Source organism: Podarcis melisellensis, assembly GCF_964234715.1.
Source record: "Podarcis melisellensis genome assembly, chromosome: 3".
Taxonomy (NCBI): Eukaryota; Metazoa; Chordata; class Lepidosauria; order Squamata; family Lacertidae; genus Podarcis; species Podarcis melisellensis.
This window is the reverse complement of record NC_138530.1, coordinates 95,425,429-95,450,539: the sequence shown is the minus strand read 5'-3', so window position 1 is coordinate 95,450,539 and position 25,111 is coordinate 95,425,429. Positions and strand designations below refer to the sequence as shown.

At 42.8% G+C, this 25,111-nt stretch overlaps 2 protein-coding genes across 10 annotated transcripts in view; one reads left to right on the top strand and one right to left on the bottom strand.

The window, feature by feature from the left end:
- EIPR1 (EARP complex and GARP complex interacting protein 1) overlaps positions 1 to 17,284 on the bottom strand; it is a 69,411-nt gene extending 52,127 nt beyond the window's left edge. For both annotated transcript variants that reach the window (XM_081906458.1, XM_081906459.1), the window contains exons 1-3: positions 17,143 to 17,284; positions 12,672 to 12,755; positions 6,349 to 6,481 (exon numbers count right to left, since the gene is read on the bottom strand). In XM_081906458.1, the coding sequence (XP_081762584.1) occupies positions 6,349 to 6,481; positions 12,672 to 12,755; positions 17,143 to 17,184 (259 nt within the window). In that variant the 5' untranslated portion in view covers positions 17,185 to 17,284. The remainder of the gene's footprint in view (positions 1 to 6,348; positions 6,482 to 12,671; positions 12,756 to 17,142) is intronic.
- TRAPPC12 (trafficking protein particle complex subunit 12) overlaps positions 1 to 25,111 on the top strand; it is a gene marked incomplete at its 5' end in the record, with an annotated part of 224,703 nt that overhangs the window by 154,587 nt on the left and 45,005 nt on the right. For 2 of the 8 annotated variants that reach the window (XM_081906136.1, XM_081906135.1), the window contains 4 exons: positions 17,332 to 17,494; positions 18,179 to 18,248; positions 20,209 to 21,421; positions 23,807 to 23,923. In XM_081906136.1, the coding sequence (XP_081762262.1) occupies positions 17,332 to 17,494; positions 18,179 to 18,248; positions 20,209 to 21,421; positions 23,807 to 23,923 (1,563 nt within the window). The other 6 variants (XM_081906142.1, XM_081906141.1, XM_081906138.1 and 3 more) reach the window with 6 other exon arrangements.

Here is a 25,111-nt window from a genome sequence, read left to right as displayed (position 1 = left end):
ACCACTGCACAAACACTTTAGGTTAATAAAATCCAGAAGCGATTTTTGCACTGTTAATAAAAGTAACAGCAGAAATGAAATGATTTGAACAAGTTTATTTTTTTGCTATTTTTCTGCTTTGCTGAGTGGTTTTGTGTGTGTTTGTGTTTTGTTTTTTTGGCTACTGCTGCCTTTGAAATGCAGTCTACCAAACAGATACCAATGTCTGATCTTCCATCCCAAAATGTTATTGTCAACAGGCGATCATTAGCTGGCAAGGACTGCATTACAGTATTTGTAGTTTGTTTGTCCGTTTAATTGTTTGTTTAAAAAAAGACCACGATTCATTGATAAGCAAAGGAATTCCCTTCCCCCTTCACTCCAGCAAAAGAAAGAAGAGGAACCGCTATATGTGAAACTGCCTTTCTGTGTAGAATTTTTGTTTTTTAAAAGCAACGCTAAAATGTGCTCTCTCAGAAAATGCCGAAGCTCTGAAGAGACAGGATGTGTTGAATGATGATTTTTGACAGGGGAAAGCGGCATACCCCAAGCCCTCAAAACAGGTTATTTATCATCACATCTTCAAAATCCTCTTAATGGCAGGGCAAAAGCAGACAAAGAGACCATCACCTACAATTATGAGACTTTGCCCTCTGCCGGTTCTTTCCACCATTACATCAAGACAGACTATTGTGTAATGAGACTCTCTGTCTCTCCCCCACCCCTTTTCTTTCTCTCTTCCGTCTCCTCTCTCTCTCTCTCTCTCTCTCTCTCTCTCTCTCTCTCACACACACACACACACACACACACACACACACATATATATATATATATATACACACACACACAAAACACCCATATTGCCGCAAGAGTGCTTTCTAGTCAACTCTTCACTTTTTACATGGGAAGAACTATGCACGGAGCTATTATCGCAGGCACAGATTTGAAATATTTATGACAGATGCCTTTGAATCATCTTCCGCCTGCCCCCACCCCAGCTTTTCGAGCGAATGAACCTTGACTTGTATGAACAAGCATGCTCTGCAGCTCCACTGTAGATAAGCCTTCATTTAATCAAACTGAACCCTCACTCACGACCCCCAAACCACCCTCATCAGTGTCAAGGAATGACACTGTCCTCTTTCCCCACTGCATTTCCATAAAGCATTAGGAAACCGCTCTTTTAAATCCAAATAAGATGAAGCTGTGAGCACGCTCTCTCTCTCTCTCTCCCACCCTCCCCTCTTTCTCCCCCTGCAATATTAAAGCTACAGAATGTATATGCTGAAGCCTTAATGAAATGCGAGATGGCACATCTCTCCTTCTCCTTCTTCCCCTCCCCTTCCAATAAAGTCAGGTAATGCAAATGTGAGATCCCTACAGTATTATTAATTCTGCTACATTGCACATTGAGCCAGTGATGCTGGAGCAGAGAGGTACAAGTTACATATCTATTGTGCCAGCTGATCTCTCTCAGGGACAAAGGCTTTCACCCTGAAGGAGAGGGCAGGTGGCGATGCCAGTCTCTGTGCCCTCCAAGGATTTCCCACAAAAGTAAGAGGTGAAAAAAGGGGGGGGGGGCAGATTTAATTTCCTACAGCTGTCACACTGATGTGATAAATCGGCATCTCTACAGCTACCAGTGTCAGACCTTATGAAACTGTCCTAGTTATAAAAGTGACAGTATCTTGGCATATAACTGATTTGTTTTAAAAGTGACTTTATTGTGCTATTTATGCCTCTTAGGAATCAAGTGATTTCCCTGTCTCCCCTTCTCCCACCCTGGAAAATAAAATAAAAAAGCAGGCTGTGTGCTATCAAATCTTTCAACAGCACACCAATAGAGTCAAGCTTTTAATCCTGCAGTTGTAAGAAAATGTGTTTATTTTGAGTAAGTTATGCAAGCCTGAGCAACGTATTCAGTGCAGTCCACAAATGTTTTCATTTTAGGTAGAAAACCATAAACTGGAATCTAGAAGAGGCAATGAGTGAACAGAACTCCCCTTTACATAATTTTGCAGACATATCATGTGCAAAATTGCTTCTTTTTAAAGCTGCTCAGAGCTGAGGTTTTGCATTTGCATTGGTTTATTTGTCAGAATGCTACTTCTTAGTCTCACCAAACTGCTGTGATGTCTGTTCTCAGAACACGTGGCATCCTGGATCATGTAAGAAGCAGACTACATAGCCCAGTTTACTTATTCATTACATTTAAATTCATCATAAAAGTAATATTCATTTCAGTTGCATGTTATAACAATAATCTTGCTTCTCTCATTTGGACTTTTTTTAAATATCTGGGCTACTAAGAGCAGCAAGAAACCCTTCAATTTTTAGAAAATAGAAAATGTTCTAGAAAAGTTAAAATTCAGTAGAAAAGTTAAAATTCAGTAGTACAAAAGCTTGCTATGAGTCCAGTGTAAGTGTGTTCTTAAAATGGTTCTCCCACGTTCAGAAAATATAAATCTTTTTTTCTTTTCTTTCTTTCTTTTTTTGAAAATCAAAATGTTTCCAGCAAAAGAATTTCAACTTCAGTAGGAACACAGGAAGCTATATTACTACTAGATCTCAGATCATCCATCCATCTAGCTTTACTCCAGCCTTCCCTAACCTGGTACTTTCCAGATGTTGTTGAACTCCACTCCCATCACCCTCAGCCATATTGCAACATCTGGCGAGCACCAAATAGGGAAAGCCTGGTCTACTCTGCCTGGCAGGGTCTCTCAGGCTGAGATCTTTCCCATCACCTGTTACAGGGTCCTTTTTCACCTATGTGGAGAGAAACACACAGCAGACAGCAATCCTACAAAGATGACTTTTTTTTTTAAGGCACAAATAGTTTCAGACTAGTTTACATATTTAACCCCCTCTGCCCACAAGGGCAAAATCTTGCAATAACAGAAGATACATAAAATGTATCTTTTTCACAATTCATCTCCAACAATCAGTTCCGATTTCTGGAAGCCATTCCTCATATCTAATATGCTCAACACGACTTGAGTAGATCAGTACGGTATTATCTGTGGAATGTTTTCTTCAGTTTTGCTGAGCCCCTTCATGACTTACTACAGGGAAACAGCAGCACCTCCAGGTAGAGGAACGTTGAAAATGAAGGGGAATATTCTGGAGATGCTCAAGAACATCTAAAGAATTGTATGGATCCAAATAATTAACAGAAGACCAGCAGCAGTGAGCTGAGAACTTCTCTTGAACCAAAATCATGGCTACCAGCAGCCAGCCTCCCTCCCAATGCTCCACCAATGAAATCCTTAGCCCATCTGGGATTCAACAATGGTAATCTTAAAGGACAAAAATTAATGCTCCAAAAATTAGCTCCAAATTTCTTATCCCATGTTGGCCAACTACATATTTTTAAGCGGTGCTTGAGCAGATATTTCATTTTTCTTCCTCAGCTTCTACCACCTGCATCCTAGCAATGCATACTGCCCCTCACCCCAGTTACTTTGAGTTACTGAAAATTTGCCACTTCCACCCCTGCTTTCTCCACCAGACTCCTCCGCTCTTGAAGCAGATAAACTCTCTTTCCCACCAATTATGTGTATAGAGATCTCTGGAAAACATCTCCTACAACTGAACACTTGGCAAGGCCCGTGACCTTTCGCCTCCCTACAAGTTTCCATGATGTCTGAAAGCACAGCAGAGGACCAACAGCAGGGATGAAATATCCACTGGGTGGGGAGATGGCTCATTTCTAGTACTGTATCTAATGGTGTTTTACGCCTTCCCTTTTCTTCCTTGAAAGTAGATGTGGGGATGGCGATTTGAATCTTTCCAACTTGCCATTCTGATCTCAAAGTTCAATAAAGTTATTGCATTCCAAAAAAATACCCCCAAACCAACCCTTTCAAATGGATTGCCCAATGGCAAAGTTAAAAGAGAGACCTCACTTAATTCGACAATCTGCGTAAGTAAATTATAATTATGAACAGACTCATCTCATTTTCGCATTCTCGGTATATTCTAAAGGAATGCTCAACACAGTGTTCTTATTTAAAACTGCTGAAAGGGAGAAATGGGTTTGCAAATACATGCTTCTGGATTTTTTCATCTCCATCTATAGCCTATAAAAGGATTCTGAGGTGAGTGACAATTCAGTAGGACTAAGATAGGTTATAAAGCAGAAGTTTCTGAAATCCCCTGATTCTGTCATTCACACACACACACACACACACACACGCCCCTTAATACGCCATGGCAACTCCTTGCCAGCTGATTTGCAGCAACTGCCATGCCTTTCTGCTTGAATTTCCATGTGCCTGAAGTCATACCGGTGATGGCGGGGAGAGTTCAGCAGAACAGAGTGGGGAAAAAGCAAGCAAGCAGATGGTAGCAAAGGCAAGCGGGATTAGGGATGCTTGAGGAATTCAATTTCCATGAACTCCAATGTGAACTGACCTGATCTGCGCCTAATGGACTAATGTGCAGATTGGAACCTAATTATCCTTTGGATTTTGCACTTCTCTGCATTTTGTGACCGTGCTCGCCTCAAAAAATATAGACAGGTAAAGTATATTTATAAAATGTGAAGAGTGAGATAAAAAAAAACAAGTTTAAATAGATATTGCCATACAGATGTATGTGGGGGGAAAATGAAGATTATTTCAGAAATAGGACAGAATTGACTTCTTTGTGAACACATGTGAAATTGAAAGCAGCGCTCAGCATTACTTATACCCCATTCCCTGGTATGTGCAGTCTGTTCCACGGTGAAACTAGACATATAGAGATGCATACATTTCCACAACACAGCAGTCGTAATAATGGTTATATACACATTGCAATTTTGACGCAGAATTGCATCTTAGCCCAAGATATCGGCAGCATTAGATGTGAAGTTACAGAACAGTCTGTAAAGGTATACTACAGTTACATCCCCCCAAAACAGAAGAGACTAAGGTTACAGATTTGCAGTTTGCCCCCAGGTCTAGCATTCTCAGAGTTCCCAAGTCTTTAACAAAACCTGTGAAAATTAAGTATTGCAGGGTGTGCACTGGTTGTATTTCATCTCTGCTCAGTGCTTTGTCAGCTCTTCATTGTTCTAATTTTGCCAGCTACTCTGGTACCAGGATGATCTACTATCCTTTTTGCCGTTTCACCTTCTCAAAGTGAGAAGATTTATAGCAATTCAGATATAATGATCTAGCAGCCCAGGGCAGCAGGGGACATGGAAAAGGGTCTTCTCATGATATACCCATTGCTGCTCACTCACCATTGTGCAGATGTTTTTCTTTGTTGTATATAAGCTGAAAGCTTGCCTCACTACAGCCACTTTACCCACCTGAAGGTACATTTTTCTTCCTTACTCTGTGACTGTCCACCACAGAAGAGACTGCATCACCGCTGTTCGGGGTTTTACAATTAATACGTTTATTAAATATTTCAGCCACCTTTACAGAGAGAAGCACAGTATATCTTTCCAAGACACTTTAGCATTTTTTAAAGGTATATCATCTAACTTGGCAATTTACTTCTCTCTCTTGGAACCAGTGTTAGAAACTGAGATATATAGGCTAGGTGCCAAACGCCTCTTTAAACCAAGGTTGCAGTCACCAAAACAGAATCTCTGGTTGCCATTTTGGGCAAGACGGCTCTGAAGTCTTATTTTTCAAATGATGGACTGACTACAGTTGTCACTCAGTTAAACATCTGGCTACTACAGTTGTCACTCAGTTAAACATCTGGCTACTACCTTGAGCTTGGTTAAGAACTTTGAGAACTTAAAGAAGAAAAGTCACTTGATCCAGGGACTGTCCACATATATATTGGCCAGTTCCTACCTCTTTTTTCTTAATGGTGACATGGACCATTCATAACGTAAGAATATGAGGGTGGGGTAAGACAAACTACAACAATTAACTAAAACGTTGTTCACTGATCCTGCTCAGGCTGCACAGAAAAAGCATTTCGGATCCTGAAATTCATTCCGATTGTGCAGATAAAATATAACTGATAGAATTTTACAGGGATGTGGCATTACTGTGTGAAAACTGTCAAGATCCAATGATCCCCAGATGGTGGAGATGTCAGGTGCCATCCTGGTGACCAGGCATCTTCACTTGGTCACAAGTGGCTAATAGGCGGGTGCAAAAGGCACCTGGCGCCTTGCTAATTTTGAAAACTGCTTGGAGCCCCTCCCATGCATCAGACATGTGCACCAAAAGTTAAGTGATCAGAGAGCCACCAAGTTCATTTCTCAATTTAAAAAATTGGCAGCTAGAATGTAATCCCTCAAACCAACATGAATGCCACTAGAAGAGATCATGTGCATTCAATACCATATATACACCCTCAGATAAGTGTCCTACAGAAGAAAATGAGAGAAAAGGAAAGCCTTCAAATTGCACTTACTTTTACTGTAGCAGGTTGCAAGCACACCTTTGTCAGCTGGACTGGAACTTATGTGCCAAATTTCACCAACTTGATGCAGAAGAACATTTTTGTTTATAATGTTATTTTCGTCATCAAAATCTATGATGTGAATCTACAAATGCAAGACAAGAACCGTTAGGACTTCATGCATATTTTTTTCCAGAGGGGTCTGAAGCATACATTACAACTGTTTGAAATATACTATCAGTTTCATTTCATAAAAATGGGTGCACAGGAGTCACTGAAAACAACTCTAGGTGAAATTGCTGATCGAGAAACCCCTGATCTTCCATGCTATGTCTACAGAGGAGACCAGTAATTAGAGTCTCTATAAGGACATACAAAATGCAGGTTGATTTAGTCACTAAATCCCCACTCATTAAAACATACAAACTCTTATTCAAGTAACATAGACTATGATAAGACTCCATATAGAAGAGTCCCTAAGATGGCAATGGGTGGTTTCTGATATATTTAGTACTTGATCTTATAGCAGAATTTGAACAAATGCAACTATTAGTTTTCCATGCTAGACAAGAGGGGAGGAGTCATATAGCATCACTACAAAGTCCTCATGTAGACTTTTACTACTGAACGTTGGTACTGGGAAGTCAGGGGTTGCCAATGCAGTGCTTGTGGGCACTAGTATTCTAGCCAATACCTTCCTGCTCTGATCCTGTTTGCACTGGCTCAGCTTCTCCTAAGTTGAAAATGTACCCTTTAACACATGCCCACCTTTCATTGGATAACAGGCCTGTGCACCCAACCTCCTTTCTCTTTTGAACAGAGCAAAGATGCTATGAGCTTCTGTCAGTGTTTTATTCTAGGTGCCTTGGTTTGGGGAGGGTATGTGATGGGAGAGCTGCACCATTTTAAGGTCCTGCCTCTCTTCTAGCATTTTTAGACGTAGCAGCAATCTTGGGTACTGCCACACACTCGAGCAACTTTTGTGGCTGGTGCCCATGGCACCTACTCAAAATTCAGAAGGCCCCCATTGGCCCCCAAAGGTAGGCTACCAAACTAAGATACACTAACATGCATCTATGCCAGTATTGTTTGGTATGACTGATGGCAGTGCTCAAACCCTTAACCTGTAGCCTTCCAAATGTTGTTGGATTCTTGCTCCTATCAACCCCAGCCAGCAAGGTCAGGGATAATGAAAGTCATACTCCAACAATATCTGAAGGGTCACAGGGCCCCCTACCCCCGTCTTAACTGGAAGACCATGATTACGAAACCTGAAAACTGTTGCATGCAATCCTCCCCCCCCAAAAAAAGTCACTCGTTCTGTCAGCTGGGTACTATTCAAGAAATGTTGTAGGAAAGCTGACCTAACAGTCACTGTTAGTGACTGCACTAGTGCATGTGAGAGACCTTTCTCCCAACATCTTACAAAGTTATCTAATTGTTCACATGTACTTAGGATGTCTAAGTTCTTCACTTTAGCAGGGATCAGGGTTTCAACCCATCAGATTGTGGGGCAAGTAGCTTGCTCTGTTGTTGTTTACAGGCGGTGACCATTTTAGGCACATCCAATTGATGTGTGATCGCTGATGCATCGGTCCTTTTGGACCTGGAAGCGGGAAGAACGAGGGCGGAAGGGGGGGGCGCTTATACGTGTTTGGCCAACACACATGGGGACCAGGAACAGAACCCCCACACGAAATATTGCCACCTGTATCTTAAATAAGGAGAAGAGTCCCCAGCATCTCCAGGTAGCACTCTGAGAAATCCTAGTCAGAAACCCTAAAAAGCAGCAGCTAGTCAGTATGCAGACAGTATTGAACTAGATGGACTAATGGTTCAACTCAGCATGGCAGCATCCTTTGTTCCTACGTATATTGAGCATGGCTAGCCTGAGGATGCCGCTGGTTTGCAACCCCCATCATCAGTAGCCAGAATAGCCTGAGGTCCAGGATATTGGGAGTTATGGTCCCTACAGAATCTGGAGGGCCACATCTGCCTTAAATGGAAATGCTATGCAAGTACAAGCCATGAGCAAAATAGAAAAGGGTGGTGGTGGAATATTTTTCAGGCCAATACCCTGTCAACACAGAGAAAGCTTTGAAACGCTTTAACAATTGTTTGCTTCTCTGGAGAGACCACAAGGGATTCGTTTCTGCAATCAATTGTCCTGAGATAAACCCCTTTAACTCATTTCCCTCTCCCATTTGCTAACATAATAAGAAAGCCATTCTGAGACTAAAGCAAGCTGGAAGCCAGAAGAGCATCCAGAGACAGATGTTCTATCTAGCTTGTTGCACAATGTCTGCCTAAGCTGGATGCCTACAATACAAAAAAGCCCTTTTAGTGTTTAGCCTGAACAGAGCACAATTTTAACAAAATCTTTGCTGAAAATAGAGCAGAGCAGATTGCACCAGGCTGGCTGGCTGCTTCATCTATATGCTCTCGCAGCCTCCTCTAAAAACAGGAAGCCTCATGTTGAAATTATGAAGTAGTCTCCTTGGCAGTGAAATTGATTCCCTAAAGGTGAGCTACAAATCAAAATTCAATTTGCTCTACCAACATGTATTATATGCCCCTACTAACCATATAAAGAGGGTCATGCAGCACATAAACCAGAAGTGCCTTCTGCCCTATCTCAGGTCCCTCAAAGTCAGGCATAGCAGCTTCCTTCTCACTGGTGTGATCATCATTCAGAACCACATCAGGCCCCGAGGACAAGTGTTATTAAATATAGCATGTCACCGGTTTCATAGGATTTTATCATTATTAATATTATTATTTTCCTAACTCTTTTGGCTTGGAGACGTGGAAAGCATTAAAAGGCAAAACCAGACAAGATGTTGCAACACAGCTCTCTCGGGTATACCAGAAACATTCTGTGGGAAGAAGGGCAGTCAAACATCCTATATCCTAGGATATGTTTTCTCCAAGCACTCACAATTGTCACAGCTTTGGAAGCGTGGACCAAAATTCAACAATCATTTTATTGTTCAATCAATCATTTGGTCTTTTGTTTTGCTACAGGGGTAGGAAACATTGCTAGTCATTTCTGGGAGTTGGGAGTTCAACAACATATGGAGGGCACCAAACCATCTAACCCTGCTTTAAACAAACTCCTGCATTCAGACAAGAAACACTGATGCTCCTCCAGCAAGCTACCCAGAAAAAAAAAAGAAAAGAGAGAAAGATGAGATTCAGCGAAGAGTTGTGGTTGTCTGGAGAACCGGATGGGACTAATGTCTCAAGTGCTCCCCATCAGATATAATAAATAATAATAATAATAATAATAATAATAATAATAATAATAATAATAATAATAATTATTATTATTATTATTATTATTATTATTATTATTATTATTATTTATTATTTGTACCCCGCCCATCTAGCTGGGTTTCCCCAACCACTCTGGGCGGCTTCCATAGAAACCAAAAACACACTAAAATATCACACATTAAAAACTTCCCTGAACAGGGCTGCAGATATGCAGGGATTGACCTCTAAGTCCCACAATTCCACACTCGTTTTGAAGGAAACCTGCTGTCTCTTTGTGGTTTAGAACAGGAGCAAGGAAACTCAGGCACTGAGCCTCTCTAGATGGCCTCTGGAACACTTCCCATTCATAGCCCTCACTGACCCTACTTTGTAGCCAAAGTATTTTTGCCTGGCTGGAACGTGCCCTTGAACCCTAACATCTCTTACTTGATCTGGATGGAGGAGAGTGTGTGCAAGTGTGTGTAAAAACCAGCTCCGCTCACTTTTGCCTCTGACCAGGCCAACCATGGTATTTGGCCTCCAGACGGTTGCCCAGAAGAGAATGGGTCCCTCAGGTCTTTAAAGGTTCCCCAACCCTATACCTGTCCTTCTCTTAATTCTACCTGCTTTTGACATCCTGTTCTGACAATATATTTGTTTGAATTTAGTTAAAGCATAGGTGTGTTGGAGAAGGCTAACAGGTAAAGTAGAAAAAGAGGTAGCTCAGTTTCAAAAGTTTGAGAAATGCAGCTTATTCAGGCAAATAAGAGCCTCCTTGTGTATTGTAAATGTTCCTCTGTGGAAGATATTTTTACACAACAAAACCCATTAAGACAAAAAGTAAACCAATCTTGTATCCCAAGGATAGAAACATGATTATATTTTCAATTCTTATTCTTCAATTTTTTAAAAAAATACCCTTTTAAGTGCTTTTTTCTTACATGTACTCAGTGAGCAACCTTAAAGTAGAAGATGCAGTAGGGATCACTTTGCCTGGCCTGTCTCTGCATTTTCACACCCAAATCCTGTATCAGGCTCCATACTTGCTTGTGTTGGCTTAATGTAAATGAACTAAATGTAATTGAAAAATCACACCCGCCCCCCCATGCTTTATGACAATGCAATTCCTTTCAGGGATTCCGTTCACAATACGCCTCTGCCCAGGAGTGGAAGCCTAGTTAGTGCAACTTGGGTGTCAAGCTACCATCTGCCAGAAAGTGTTGGAAGAATGGCCATTACCTGACCTAGGTAGAGACCAGCGCTGCTAAATTAAGCAGTAACAACAGAGGCTCCTGACACTTCTTAGGGATTAATGACTGACTGAGGAGTTGATGGCTTCAAGCGCTGCTAAAGGCCATTAACCCTATCAACTCATTAGCACTCAGAGAAAGTGCCCTGCACCTCAATTATCAATGCTGGTAAGACATAAAATGGAAAGGACAGGGGCAGGGGGGGAGCAAGGAGAAGCAGGCTCAAACAGCGTTTGGAGTCAATAGTAGAATTATTACCCAGATACAATCAGGCTGCTTGAGTGCTATCAATATTTTCCTCCTGCAAAAGTTTTAATGGCTTGGAGTATTTTCAAAACACTTGTATCTGCTGCTACAGGAAACTGTACATTTAGGCATCAGCTGCAGGGAAGGAACTACCGTATTTTCCGCTCCATAAGACACACTTTTTTCCTCCTAAAAAGTAAGGGGAAATGTCTGTGCGTCTTATGGAGCAAATCAGTGGTCGATCGCTGGCTCCCTTTCTGGCCCCGCCCCCTTGCCCAGGCCTCCATTGTTGAATGTTCTGCAGACGGAGGCTGTTTGTTTCCCCAGCGACATGTGACTGGCTGATTAGATTATCTGTCTGGAAACTGTAGAAACAGCTCCCTTTCCTTTCCTAAGGAAGCTTTCAAAACTAGGTGCATCTTATGGAGCGAAAAATACGGTACATATAATCCAAGATGTGATCCTACCAAAAATGGCATCCCCATCTCAAGTTATCCTTACTATGTATAATAGCACTCATCCCACAACATGCCATCAAGTCACTCCCCTGTCATGGAATGGAGCAGGTGAAATTACACGATGAAATTACTTCGCATAATGGCATCTACAACCTGTTATGGGGTATTCTGGGAGAAGCTGTCATGGGGAAAAACCAGAGTCCCATGTCTCCAACAACATTTACTAATTATAAGAGAGAAGATATACCAATATGCCTAATAGTGAGCAGGTCTGATTTCCCCACCATCGCAAAAAAGAAGCATATTGGGCAGTATGGAACTAAATATTTGCATTAGGGCAACAGGAATTCCCTTCCTTCTCCATGCTTGGCACCCTGTGCCCTCCCCAAATTTGATTCAAAGGGTTGGGGGACCCTCCCTCAACAGATTTCAGGGGGCATGCAGTGGGAGAAGAGGAAGGGAGTCTTTCTGTTGCCTCCTAAAACATATTTTTCAGCCTTATACCAACAGATGTGCCCCAAGGTAAACTGTTCAAATAACTATATAGCTTCACTAAGTTCTTGTTTTTTCCTTTTTAGACATGTTTATCATATTAGAAAGGTGGCAAACAAACAGTTCCAGCAACTTGCTTGTTTTATTTCATCATTGATTCTGAACGGGCTTGGCTCAGATTCAGAAACCAAGCATAAAGTTTTAAACTGTTGTGCAGGTTCATCAATGAACCACATTCTTCCATTCGTCATTTCTCACTGCAGAGAAATTAAATTCCATCAGAATGCCTTTTACAGCACAGGTATACTCAGAAGAAAGCCACATTGAGTTCAGTGGGGGTTGTTCCTAGGTACAGATTACAGAGTCCAACTAACTATATAAGCATTCTGTAGCCTCAAAGACCCTCCTTTAACCATTATATTTAACATTAGCATGATTAGGATTTTCCTCACCATCCCCAGCTCAATTCCTAACACAGAACTTTACAACCAAATACTGTTCAAGATCACATCCAATATTTTTTAAAACAGCACTACATTTAAAACTTCAATTTGGCAAGCAAAAATCATTATCCCACTGAAGGCTTTTAAAACATTTCCGATTCTATTTTAATACATCTTTCATACAAGTTTACCTGATTATCATATTTAAGAGACTGAGTTCCAACCAGAAACCGTATTGCATCTGTTTCTGCGGTCTGGGGTGTTAAAGCTCGTGCCTAAGGGGGGGGGGGATAAAAATACAATAATATCAAACACATTTTAGTATCTTGGAACATGCAGGACATCAGTTACCAAGAACGGTGTTTTTGAAATTTCGTCCATCTGTATTTTGACTTTTTTTAAAAAAAAAAATGCAAGTTCTTTGTTACATAGATTTATTTTCTCCCAACTTCCCAAAAGTATGCTTGGTATAGAAGTGTGATAGGCTCATGAGTAAAATTGCCATGCTTCTAGTGTTAGACACATTTCCAAAATTAATTTTAGAGCACCATCTCATCCATTAAAAAGATGCACAGAATGCAAGAGCAACTGCACAAATGTTCAAGGTAGAAATTTTTGTAGAAACAGCAACTGGGGAAAGCTGTAGACCAAGTAACTGAAAATATAATCTTTTACTTTATATTTTAAACTTATTTCCTACACAAGAAACAACCCTCATATGCTGCACAATGTGTTGCATCTGTGTAATTTAATATTTCCATAGGTTTTACAGCAAAACATAATGGATTGGGTCCAAACTAAGTTACTTAAACCAAGATTCCACTGAAATAAACATAAAAAGTTAGTTATGACTAACAAATTCTACTGATTTCAATGGGAACTAAGCATGATTAATTTAGTCTGAATCAAACCCAAGATTTCCAGATTCCATACAGTTGTATTCCACTAACTTTTAAATTTAAGTGGTCAGGACTAACTTAAGTTTATGCATTTCAGTGGGCCTACTATGAATAAAACTTAGTTGAATACAACCCACTTACCATAGAACTGCAAGCAATTTTTTAAACAAATTCAAGACACCTCACCTGTACGTTTTCACATCAAGATTTGTTTGGTACTTAAAATAGTTAACTAAAAAATAAGCACCTACTGAATAACTTAAATTTGGCAGCTAAACAAACTGGACCACCTGTTAAATATTTACAATGGCATAGCTGTCAAGTGTCCCTTATTTCAAGGGACAGTCCCTTATTCCAGCACCATGTCCCACTGCTGTCCCTTATTGATGGATGTCCCTTAAATGTCCCTTAAATGATGTCCCTTAAATTTCAAAGGAAGCAGCTCCTCTCCCTCCCTCCCTGCCGGCCAGGGAGGAGGGAGGCTCCAACTGTGTTGCTTGGCTGTGTTGCTCACCCAATAAGAAGTCTAAGAACGACTGGGGGGTGGAGCTTGCATGCCTTGTGTGTGGCTAGTTAATGCAAGCTGAGGAGGTTTTTGAATGCTGGATGCAATTTTGTTGCATGTGCTGCTGCAAACTTTGCAGTGCAAAGCCAGGTCAGGGAGCCATCTTAAGTTGAGGCTGCATAGGCCTTGTGGTGCATGTGATTCAGATTCCATTCAGTTGAACCTCTGGTTACAAAGTTGGTTGGACAGTGTTCTCGAAGCTACCAGCATGAGTTTGACCAGACTGCAGGAGGACAGGAAGACTGGAGTGCCTGGAACAGGTGAGGCTGCAGGTCCCTTATTTTGGCTGCTGGTCCTTTATTTTCAAGGCTGCTGGTCCCTTATTTTCAAATCTGTAAGTTGACAGCTATGCAATGGTTCAAGTTTGAAACAGAGTTTTACTGATAGCATTGCATGCATGCATGCATAAAACAGAGATGGCACATTTATGATGTGACACTGGCACATGGTCCCAGTGGTCTCATTCACATGCACTGCTAAACTATGCCATTATATGAAAACACCCTGGGCATTGCAATCTCCCAACCCAACATGGCAACTAGGTGGAGTTTGGTAGCTTACCCCTCCATTTTTTACTAAATGCAGGTTAGCAGCAAGTCTGCACGCTGGCAGACTGTGGTTAGTTTTAACTAAGGTCTACCAAAACAAGCTAAGACTAAATTAACTGAATCCTTAACTATGGTTAACCAAAAGGAGAAACAGGAAGTTCCAGTTGCTGAAATCAACAGAGCGTTCTTGTGTTCAGGTCCTGCTTTTGGAATTCCCAAGCACATCTGATTGACCGCTATGAGAAAAGGAGGCTGGACTAGATTGGCTATTGACTTGATCTAGTAGGGCTCCTATTTCATTTTTCTCATCTCTCCCTTCCTGCCATATCAAAGGAGAAGGAAGAGGCTCAAGGTTTGTACATGCTTGCCCTTATAATGCTAAACCAAGGTTATTGTCGTGTACAAATCCCATCAGATACATTGCAAGTGAAGTCTAAGCTAACTGTGGTTTCCAAATAGTCTTCAAAAGCAGTCCCATGCAGACTACATTACAGTAATCTAACCTACAGTAACTTGTGTGATATGGAGAGAAGGAGAATTCAGGTCAACACAGACTTCCCCTCCATTGCCTCAATGCCCTATCATGCTCTTCATGTACATGACCACCGATGGGGGAGAGCAAAGAACAGGACCTCAATGAGCTTTATCTGGTTCTTCCATGTGTAGGTGCTGCGCCCATGGTTTAAAGGAAGCGCATTAAACCAGGAGTGGGGAACCTCAAGCCCACAACCCTAATTAGGTCTAGCACAGTTCTCATTTTGGTCCACACAGCTGTTTTTTCAAAGCCACTTCCATTTGCCCACACCCAGCATCACCTGACATGAGTTCTGGGGAAAGTAAACTAAAAGTTGCCAATGCACAATCAGGAGATTGAAAGTTCTCTACGTATGTGTGCTGGAAGGGAAGTTTGCTATCCTGAATCAGCTGGCTGGGGATGAGAGCAAGCCTGCTGCTGGATCAAGTGCAGAAAACTCAAATTGTGGAGCCAATCCCTGCAGAAAGCAGGCCTGAAGTCACCACCTAACAGCTAACATGTGTTGGATTTTATTTTGCGGTGTGGCTTGTCATCCTACAAAGTTAATACTAATAGCACAGTGGCATCAAGTAATTGACAGGTGGGCAAAGGCCTGCCCACCTGTCAAAGTGGTTCACCAGGATTGGGGGAACCCAAGAACCAGCATGCTGGCCGGATCCAGTTCCCTAACCCAGTACAAAACAATTTCAAATCAATCATTTTATAACAGTATGGCACCCATTTAATCAAATGTGAACATTCAAGAAATGGAATATATCTTCTTGAAAACACCCTATTTTCCTGAGTGTGATCTATTTGTATACCATATTTGTATACCATACATTCTGAAAAGCACCAAATGAGAAAAAGAACACTGACACCATCACCGCCTCTCCCCTGCAACGTTGACAGCACACTCCAAATTAGCTTCACCAAGTTGAAAGGCAAAAGTTGTAGAACTGAATTCGCTCTCAAGCTGAGAAATTCAAACAGAATCAACCAGAAACAGGCAGAATCTCAGCTTCCCACCCACAACCTGGCACCCTCCAGATGTTCTGGCCTATAATTCCCACCATCCCCAGTCAGCACAGCCAATGGCCAGAGATCATGAGAACTGCAGTCCAGAATTCATGAAAGGGCCCCAGGTTAGGGAAAGCTGTGCAAGGTTGGTGCGCCCCCTCCTTCACCAGGGGTGCCAACTTGAAACAAGATATTGTGGGGATGGAAGGTCAGCCCTGCCCCACATGATTTATCACAAATTGCCGTGCATGGACACCATTTGAATGGCAATGCCCATCAACTATGTGGGGAGTGGCCTCCTCAGGTACTTTATTGGGTAAAGTTAAAGGGACCCCTGACCATTAGGTCCAGTCGTGACCAACTCTGGGGTTGCGGAGCTCACCTCGCTTTATTGGCCGAGAGCCGGCGTACAGCTTCCGGGTCATGTGGCCAGCATGACTAAGCCGCTTCTGGAGAACCAAGCAGCGCACGGAAATGCTGTTTACCTTCCCGCCAAAGTGGTACCTATTTATCTACTTGCACTTTGACGTGCTTTCCAACTGCTAGGTTGGCAGGAGCAGGGACTGAGCAATGGGAGCTCACCCCGTCGCGGGGATTCGAACCGCCGACCTTCTGATTGGCAACTCCTAGGCTCTGTGGTTTAATAATAATAGTAATAATAATAAATTTTATTTATACCCCGCCCTCCCCAGCCAAGGCCGGGCTCAGGGCGGCTAACAAGCAATAATAAAAACAAGTTGAATGAATACAACTTACAAACAAGATTAAAAGACAACATTAAAACATTAACCCACAGCGCCACCCGCATCCCTGTTTTACTGGGTGGGGGAGGCCAAAAGGATCTCGGAGATCTAGGAGTTGGCTCCTATGCCCTTCACAGTTACTCCTCAATACCCATGGCGCTTATTTATTTGGAAGGCGTGGCTCCGTTTTCTTATTGCAGGAAGTCAACTGGTTTAGCTGGTTCGACTGGTTTTGCCAAGCCTGCTAAAGCTTCAGGCACGCTTCTTTAAGGATGCGCGCCCTCCACACGTTCCCTCAAACAACCCGTGCGCTGGTGCTTCATTTACCGCCCCTGCAAGGAACAAACAGCAGGTGCTTCCCGCTCCTTCTTACCTGGAACTCCAGCCCATAGATCACCGGAGCGTCGTCCTCCATGGCTCTCCAACAGAGGCCTCAAGATTCGGCGCCGCCGCGATGAGGAGCCTAGCCTCTCCTTCCCATCCAAACGCGTGTTGAAGGAAAAGGCGAAACACACAACAAAACGGGGCAGGTCCCTCCTCGGCTTCCGTCCTTACTTCCGGGATGGCGTGTGTCAGGCGGCGGCGAGCAGGGGGACGTCGCCGCGCAGGCGCACCACGCGTATTGGTTGGCTCCTCTCCTACGCTTCCCCCGCCCCTCACGCACACGCACATCTTCGCCGTCGCGTCCCGGAGGCGTCGCCTTTTGCAGCTGTCAGTGGAAGTAGGTGAGGGGGAGGCCAAGGGAGGGTGGGAAAGAGTGTCCTCTCCGTGGCCTTCCATCCTCCCTGGGGGCTTGGAGCGGGAAGGGGCGCCCGCTCTGGGCGCGGGGAGGTGCTACTCGCTCGTCCTCTTTGAAGAGCAACCCGGGAAAAAAAATCAGCTTCGCCCACAATTATCCCTGTTTGCGTTGGCTCTTGAAAAGCCCGAGGTGACTGTGCCCCCTTGGAGGAGAAGTGGGAATGGTCTTACGGGGGATGGGCGATGTTTTATTACACGCCCAGGCTAAATCATGATAAGGGTGAACACCTCCCTGCATGTAGAAAGCTAGCTCGTCAGGGAGAAGTTGGAATCCTCCCTGGTGTCTTCTATACGGGCAGAGATTGTGTTTGTGTGTGTTTTCAGAGTAGGACTCAAATGTGAAACCCAGATGCGTGTCTCTGCAGCCCGAAGTGGTGTGTAGAGAAACTTGTTTTGTGAGAACAACTAGAAAACCTGTGGGAGGCTTTGGTATTCCCTGCGTGGTATTCTAAACAGTAGCGTGCATTGTGATATTTCTCTGTAGATAGGCTTGTTAATCGCGTACAGTATGGTATTTTTGTAATGGAGCAAAGGGAACAGATCCTCGTTTCGCTTGGTTTCCTAATCATAATTTGTAAAGTGGGAAAATAATTCCTGCTGCTGTTTTACAGATGGGACACTGAGGCTGATCTCAAGTGAATTGTCCTGGGATACTGAGGCTTGCCAGAGCAGAGATAAAAGGTATGTCTGTATTTCCATGAAGTCTTATAGGGAGAAATCTTGTTTCCTGTTAGTCTGTTTTAGGCAAATGCATTGTCACCTGATCTCACCATGTGAAAATTATTACCATATGAATCTTAACAAATGTTAAAATTACTTATTTGAACTTTTATTTTTTTAAAGTGGAATTTCAGCTCTTGGTCTGGGTGAGAGAAACAGATGCTAGCATTCACATACCCTAAGACCTAAGTTTCCCAGATTGGATCCACTAGCCAGCTCTCTTTTACACCCCATTCATATTTTATCTCTCTTACACCCATTAGCTAGTCTGTTGAAACCTAAGAACAGACTCAGCGTTGCTTATATGCCATTTTTACATCATCTGTTAAATGGTGTGAATTGGCAACTGCATAGTCATAACCCTACTGCCTGGCAATCAATGGACTATTTTTAGTTATAAAACTGGGATTATCAGTGGAGACTTGTGATAAATCATATTAGGGCTAGGGGACAAAGGCTGCTTCCTAAGTCTCATGGCTCCTTGTTCTTCCATTTATTCTGCAGGCAAATCCCTCTGTGAGCCATGTCCATGGAGGGGTCTGCCAAGTTACATGCCCCTTCAGCCAGGGAACTCCTTGAGTTCATTGACTTTGCCCTATTGGCACTTTTGTCTCTCCCATCCAATGAAAAGATGGGACTCTAGGAAGAAGGATGGGGAGAGCAGGCCTTAGAAATAACAATCAACTGGTTATCTCTTTGAAGCCATCTGGAGAGGGACCATCAAGGGCTAAGTAGGCCAACAGACTTTATATAAAGTAGCTTTTTTTGCTCATATTACCCTAGGAAACAAAGTGATCATAAGAGACCTAAGTTGACTGGGCAGAAATTCATCCCTGCCTTACTACATAACTCCTCCCTGGTGTTTCATAGTACAAACCTTAGTAGACTCAGCTGCCAGTAGTAGCTCCATGTTTGAGGCTAAACCCATGCACTAAGAGTTATGAGGCAGCTGTGGGAATGAGGAAGATTAAGTCGCTATTGAGGAGATTCAGTTAAGAACAAAAGGGCCTAAGAAGAGCCTGCTGGATCAAGCCAATGGCCCTTTTAGTACAGCATTCTTTTCTCATAGTGGTCAGCTAGGCTCAAGTAAAAACGTGCTGATTCCCGGACCGTCCGCAGGCCGGATTTAGAAGGCGATTGGGCCGGACCCAGCCCCCGGGCCTTAGTTTGCCTACCCATGATTTAATGTTTCAGCTTTCTTTCCTTGTCTCTGTGTATTAATAGACTTTTCACTTAAAGAATGAGTTGAACCTCTGTTCAGCATCTATACTGATGGACAGGTTGATGAAGAAACAGAAACTGCATTAATAGAAAAAGCGAGTGGGGGACAGCATCCAAATCATTTTTGTTACACTGAAATGATCTGCACATTTGTAAATGCTATATAAATGTTACTGAATTATCTCTCTTTGTGATACTGTTTGCATGAAACTATTTGCTTGATACTATTTCTGTTCTTAACTCTACAGTAGAGCAGGGTTTCTTTCCATCTATAGGCCCCGCCCCCTCTCCATCCGGCCCCGCCCCTCTCCCCGCCCTCTAGATTGTTAGAACGAAAGGCGGAGCTCCCGCTGCAAGGCTGACTGCTTCACAAGCGATCCCTTGGTGAGCGGTTGTTTTCATTTTTCCCTTCGCCCTGTTCCTTGTTTAGCTTCCCTTAAAAAGGCTCAAGAACTTTGAGCTGAACCCCCCAAAAATGGGGTAGATCACTGCTAGTTTTTAATTGTCTCTCTACAGTCCCTGCTGTAGAGTTAACTTCATTTATTTGGAGCTTTTTGCATTTGAAGTACTGGCCATCTTAATTATTCAAATGGATATGTAGAACCTGATGTTTCCATCAGGTTTCCACTTTATGCATAAATCATCTTAAGTTTCAGAATTGGTCACCAGCAGTCACATTCACTTGTAATTTTTTATCCAGAGCAATTATGGAAAACAAAGAAGGTGATGTTGAGGATGCCAAGATAAGAGGTTCAAGTGCGGCAGAAGGTGGCTGTGCTATCCAGCTGCCAGGTCACGAAGAACTTATGTTTCATGAAGAAACAATTGATCTTGGTGGAGATGAGTTTGAGTCTGAAGAAAATGAGACCATCTCAGAAGATTCTAGTAACTTCATAGATAAACTTAATGAGCAGATGATGGAGAGTGTTGTTATATCAGATTCTCCAAATAATAGTGAAGATGATGCTGGCGATCTTGGTTGTCTTCAAGAAATTGTAAAACAAATGGACACAAAAGACATTTGTGCACCAGAAGAAGAGCTGGAGGAAAAGGCAATTAGCAAAGAGAGTAAAACTGAACTTGAAGGCGCTCCTAAAGTTATTTCTGATAGTGGAATTGGCGATCAACCTCCTTTGAAAGAAGAGTTGGTTCAGGAATCAGCAGAAAATGAATTGAAAGTGGAAAGTGATGAGCTGCTTAACTCTGCATCAAACAGTATTGATGAATGCAAATCTGAGGAGCAGATATCTTCCCCGCTTGCCGACAAATCACCCGTCAACCCTGAGCCTATCCCTGTGTGTACGATTTTCAGCCAGGGAAGTCGCATGAATGGTCAGCAGCAGTTCCTGCATGATGGCTTTGAGCCTCAGATGGTGAAGTCGCCTAGCTTAGGCGGTATAAGCGAGACTCCCATAAAAACTCTTCCGCAGGTGGTTCAGCCTAGTCCCAGCCTAAGCAAGTTTTTTGGTGAAGCCATTAATACTAATACTCTAGCTTCTGATTTTTTCGATTCATTTACCACATCCTCTTTTATTTCTGTCAGTAACCCTAATGCGAGCTCTTCTGTACCAGAACAAATGTCTTCTCTTGTAACAGCTGGGGAGTTCCATGACTCTGCCAGCCACAAATACTCTGTTAAAAATGGACGGTCTGAAGCTGGGAGGTCTGCATCTTCTCCAGAAATTTCACAGTCTCCAAAGCCATTTTCCCAGATCCAAGCTGTTTTTCAAGGTGGCGACGATCCTTTTGCATCTGTGCTGAATATGAGTGAGGTAGACAGGAGGAACGATGCTTGGCTTCCTAGTGATGCAACTAGGAATGTGTTGATCTCAGTAGCAACTCAGCAGTACAGTAATGTTTTCATAGACAAGGAAAATCTCACAATGCCTGGATTAAAGTTTGACAACATTCAGGTAAGCGTGTTCCATTGTGTCTTACTTCTTGGAATACTGTGTGGCTAATAATAAGCTAGGTGGCATGTACATTCTTTCGGTCAAGTTTTTCAGTTGTGACATTTATATCCCACCTTTTCATAAAAATGCATCAGGCCGCAGTATAATATAAGCAGTCTGCTCAGCATAATAACAAATAGCACAATGAAATCAGATAAGATCAGAGAGAGAGAGAGAGAGAAAGAGAGAGAGAGAGAGAGTGGGGTCAGCAAGGTTTACCTTGCCTGGGTTGGTTCACTCCAGTGGAGATCCCTCTATGAGCTGGATCACGCACATGATTTCCAGCGTCCACATGATTTCCAGCGTCTGAGTCTGCACAGATGCGATTTTCGGCGTCTGCACACGTGCAGGCAGGATTTCTGGTGCCGCGAAAGCGAGTCCCTGCGCCACACTGCACTGGTTTAGCTCAGCGCACGGGGACTAACTGAGCAGGGAGTTCAGTTCAGGGGGCGGCTCATGGGCCAGTTAAATGACCCCTGTGGGCCGCTTGTGGCCCATGGGCCTTAGGTTGCCGACCCCTAATTTAACCTAATAGGAGGCAGTGAAGAGGTTCTGTTGGCCAGGGTGGAAGGTAAAAATTGGGGGGGGGGGTTCTTCCATACGTTTGATAGTGGAGGGGCTGGAGAATTGGGATCTATGAGGGTTTTGGTTTGGGAAAGGTCTAAAAGAAGCAAATGTCAGGCAGAGTTGTGTGTCTTAGTAATAAGCACCACTGAGCTATGGGATGTTGAAAGTGTCAGTTGGGAAGAGCAAAGGAGCTGGCCAGCTTAAACTCCTAAACCTTCATAGTATTCTGGAGGTGAGCATTTGGGTTGGGAAAGGGTATGCATACCATAAGGCTATCTATATATCTATATCTATATCTATATCTATCTATATATATATATATAGATATTTATATATGTCTTCGTACTTTCTCATAAGGGGATAAGTTTCAGATGTAACATTGGGCCCAAGTCCTGAGCCCTTGAGCGCTGTGATCAGTGCTAGTCCTACTGAGAGTAGACCCATTGAAATTAAGGGCCCTGTGTTAGTCATGTCTGTTAATTTCAGTGGGTCTACTCTCAATACAACTAGCATTGGATACAACCCATAGTCTGAAAGCACATAAATCTACCACTTTGCTTAAATGAAGTAGGTCTGAATCCAGTCAGTTGTTATTATTAACAATGTAAGTTGTTTTATTAGCAGAAATGTACAGTTATCTTCTGATATTTCTAGAGATTTCAATGAGTTTTGTTAAAACCGTCCTTTACATAGTTTGAAGCTTGTATCCATGTGTACTGGGGTGTGCTGCCACACCAATTTATGGTGAGGGAGGGGGAATGAGATCAGTCTCAAGATGGTTGCCAGATTTAAATATTGCTGAAAGAAGTTTGATGAATGGATGAATAGTACAATGGCATACATTCAGCAGATGGCGGGGGGAAACCTTTGTGATCTAGTGGATGGAAGAAACAACCATGCGAGATCTCTGTTCGGTCCATTAACAGAAAATTTGGCATCTCTTTAACCTAGCATACTTTTGGTATTAAGGAAAAGAAAAAAAATGGAGCTCTAAATAATGATAAATCGTAGTTAAGAGCCTCACCATTCCACCAGCAGAATTTAGTAGCAGTATAGCTTTTGGCCCCATCTGGCAATCTTACCTGGATACTGTGAGGGCAAAAAAGATAGTTCCCCAACCAGGATGAAATGTATCTAGATAGTTAGCTTCATTCAGGAGTTTCTGGAGCTGTCCAGCCGCTACCCACTCAATTACCTTGAAAGGCACATTAGGGCCCTGTTGAGGTACCGGGGTCTAGCCACACACACAAACACAGGTCTTGCTATTGTCTTCTTTAAGGGATGGAGAACATGTAGTGTTTCTAAAGATGCATTGAACACTTGTTGTTGTTACTAGCTACAAAGACCAAGCATCTAGCAGGCATGTAGCAGCTGCTTCCTTCAGTGAAATCAGCCTATTGTCAAACAAGCAGTAGTAACCCCACAGAAATAAATGGGATTTCAGTGCACGTCTTAAAGCCAATGTGGCATACAGCTGCTTTTGAGAGTAAAAAGATGCCAAATGCTCTCCTTTCTATGCAATAGGAGATTATAGCTGTCTTCAACATACTGATTTTTCATGTCACAGGAATTAGTACAATAGTCTCAGGCTCAAGGCCACTGTCGTGCAGGGTAGTTCAAGGCATATAAGTAGAAATATACAAAGCACCTTGTTGTATGTTGAAAAATCTCAAGCACGTAGCACTGCATTAATGCAAGACACTTGTGTGTGTGTTTTAATGGCTAAGAGGAACTATCAATTAAAAAAACCCAACACTTTGTATTTTTCCCCCCAATTAGGGTGATGCAGTTAAAGACTTAATGCTTCGCTTCCTTGGTGAGCAGTCTGCAGCAAAAAGACAAGTTTTAAATGCCACCTCTGTGGAACAGTCTTTTGTGGGTTTAAAACAACTGATAGTAAGTAACAATGTTTCTTTGTGCATATTGAACACTCGGCTTCTTCTCTAGATAGCTTAAGAGCTAAACTTATTCATCAGTCCAATGGAAATTCTTACTCAAGGGAGGGAGGCAATTTTCACCTTCCCCCTATAGCCACCAGTGTCGCCTCATGTGCTTTTCTGAAGGGTCCCCCAACACTTGGAACTTTTCAGGGGGCTGTAAGGAAACGGAGAGGTAGATAAAATTGCTGCATCCCCACCCCTGCTTCCTCCAGCAGGAGCATCCTGAAAGTAGTATTTTGCTTACAGGGACTTTGGATCCGTCCCGGTTCATATTCAGCTATGCCAACAGAATAGCCTAGAGCTGACCGAATTCCAAAACTCAACAGCTATAACCTAAAAACCACCACGTCGTTCAGAAACCTAAGCTATATAACAGTACAGTCATACCTTGGCTCTCGCACAGCTTAGTTGCCGAACGTTTCAGCTCCCGAACAATCAAAACCCAGAAGTGAGTGTTTTGGTTTTCAAACTTTTTGTTGGAAGCCAAACATCCGATGGGGCTTCTGCGGCTTCCAATTTGCTGCAGGAGCTTCCTGCAGCCAATCAGAAGCCGCGCCTTGGTTTCCAAACGTTTTGGAAGTCTAACGGACTTCCGGAACGGATTCTGTTTGACTTCCAAGGTACAACTGTACTTCTGTTTAGTCCCACTGCAACAGCTTTGGTTGTTTTTCTGCATTGGTGCTGTTGCTCCTTTCTCCAGTTTGATGCACAGCACACAGAACCTAATGGTCATTAGACTACACTGCCATCAATCACTATGTGATCTTAATCTGGGGCTTCCTGAGTTCCAGCCTGTGGCTGAGGGTGGTTGGAAGATGAACCGAGGCAAGACAAAACGGTTGCACTTCCCAGCACCCTCGTGGCTTCTGCATTTACATTCAAGAGCTGCCTGAGAGCCAAAGGTTTCATCACCTATAGATCAGCCTATACCATTCAGTTCTCCTTTTCCACAAGCGTGCACCAATAAGGAGGAGCCAATAATGATGCCAATAATGTATGTGGGGTGATGGATTTAGCAGGAGTACTGGAAGACTGCTTGTCTAGCACAATATTGTCTGCTTCAACTGGGTCTCTGTCTGTGGTCTTTCACATCACCTGCTACTGTATTCTTTTAAACTGTAGATGCCAAGAACTAAACCTGGGA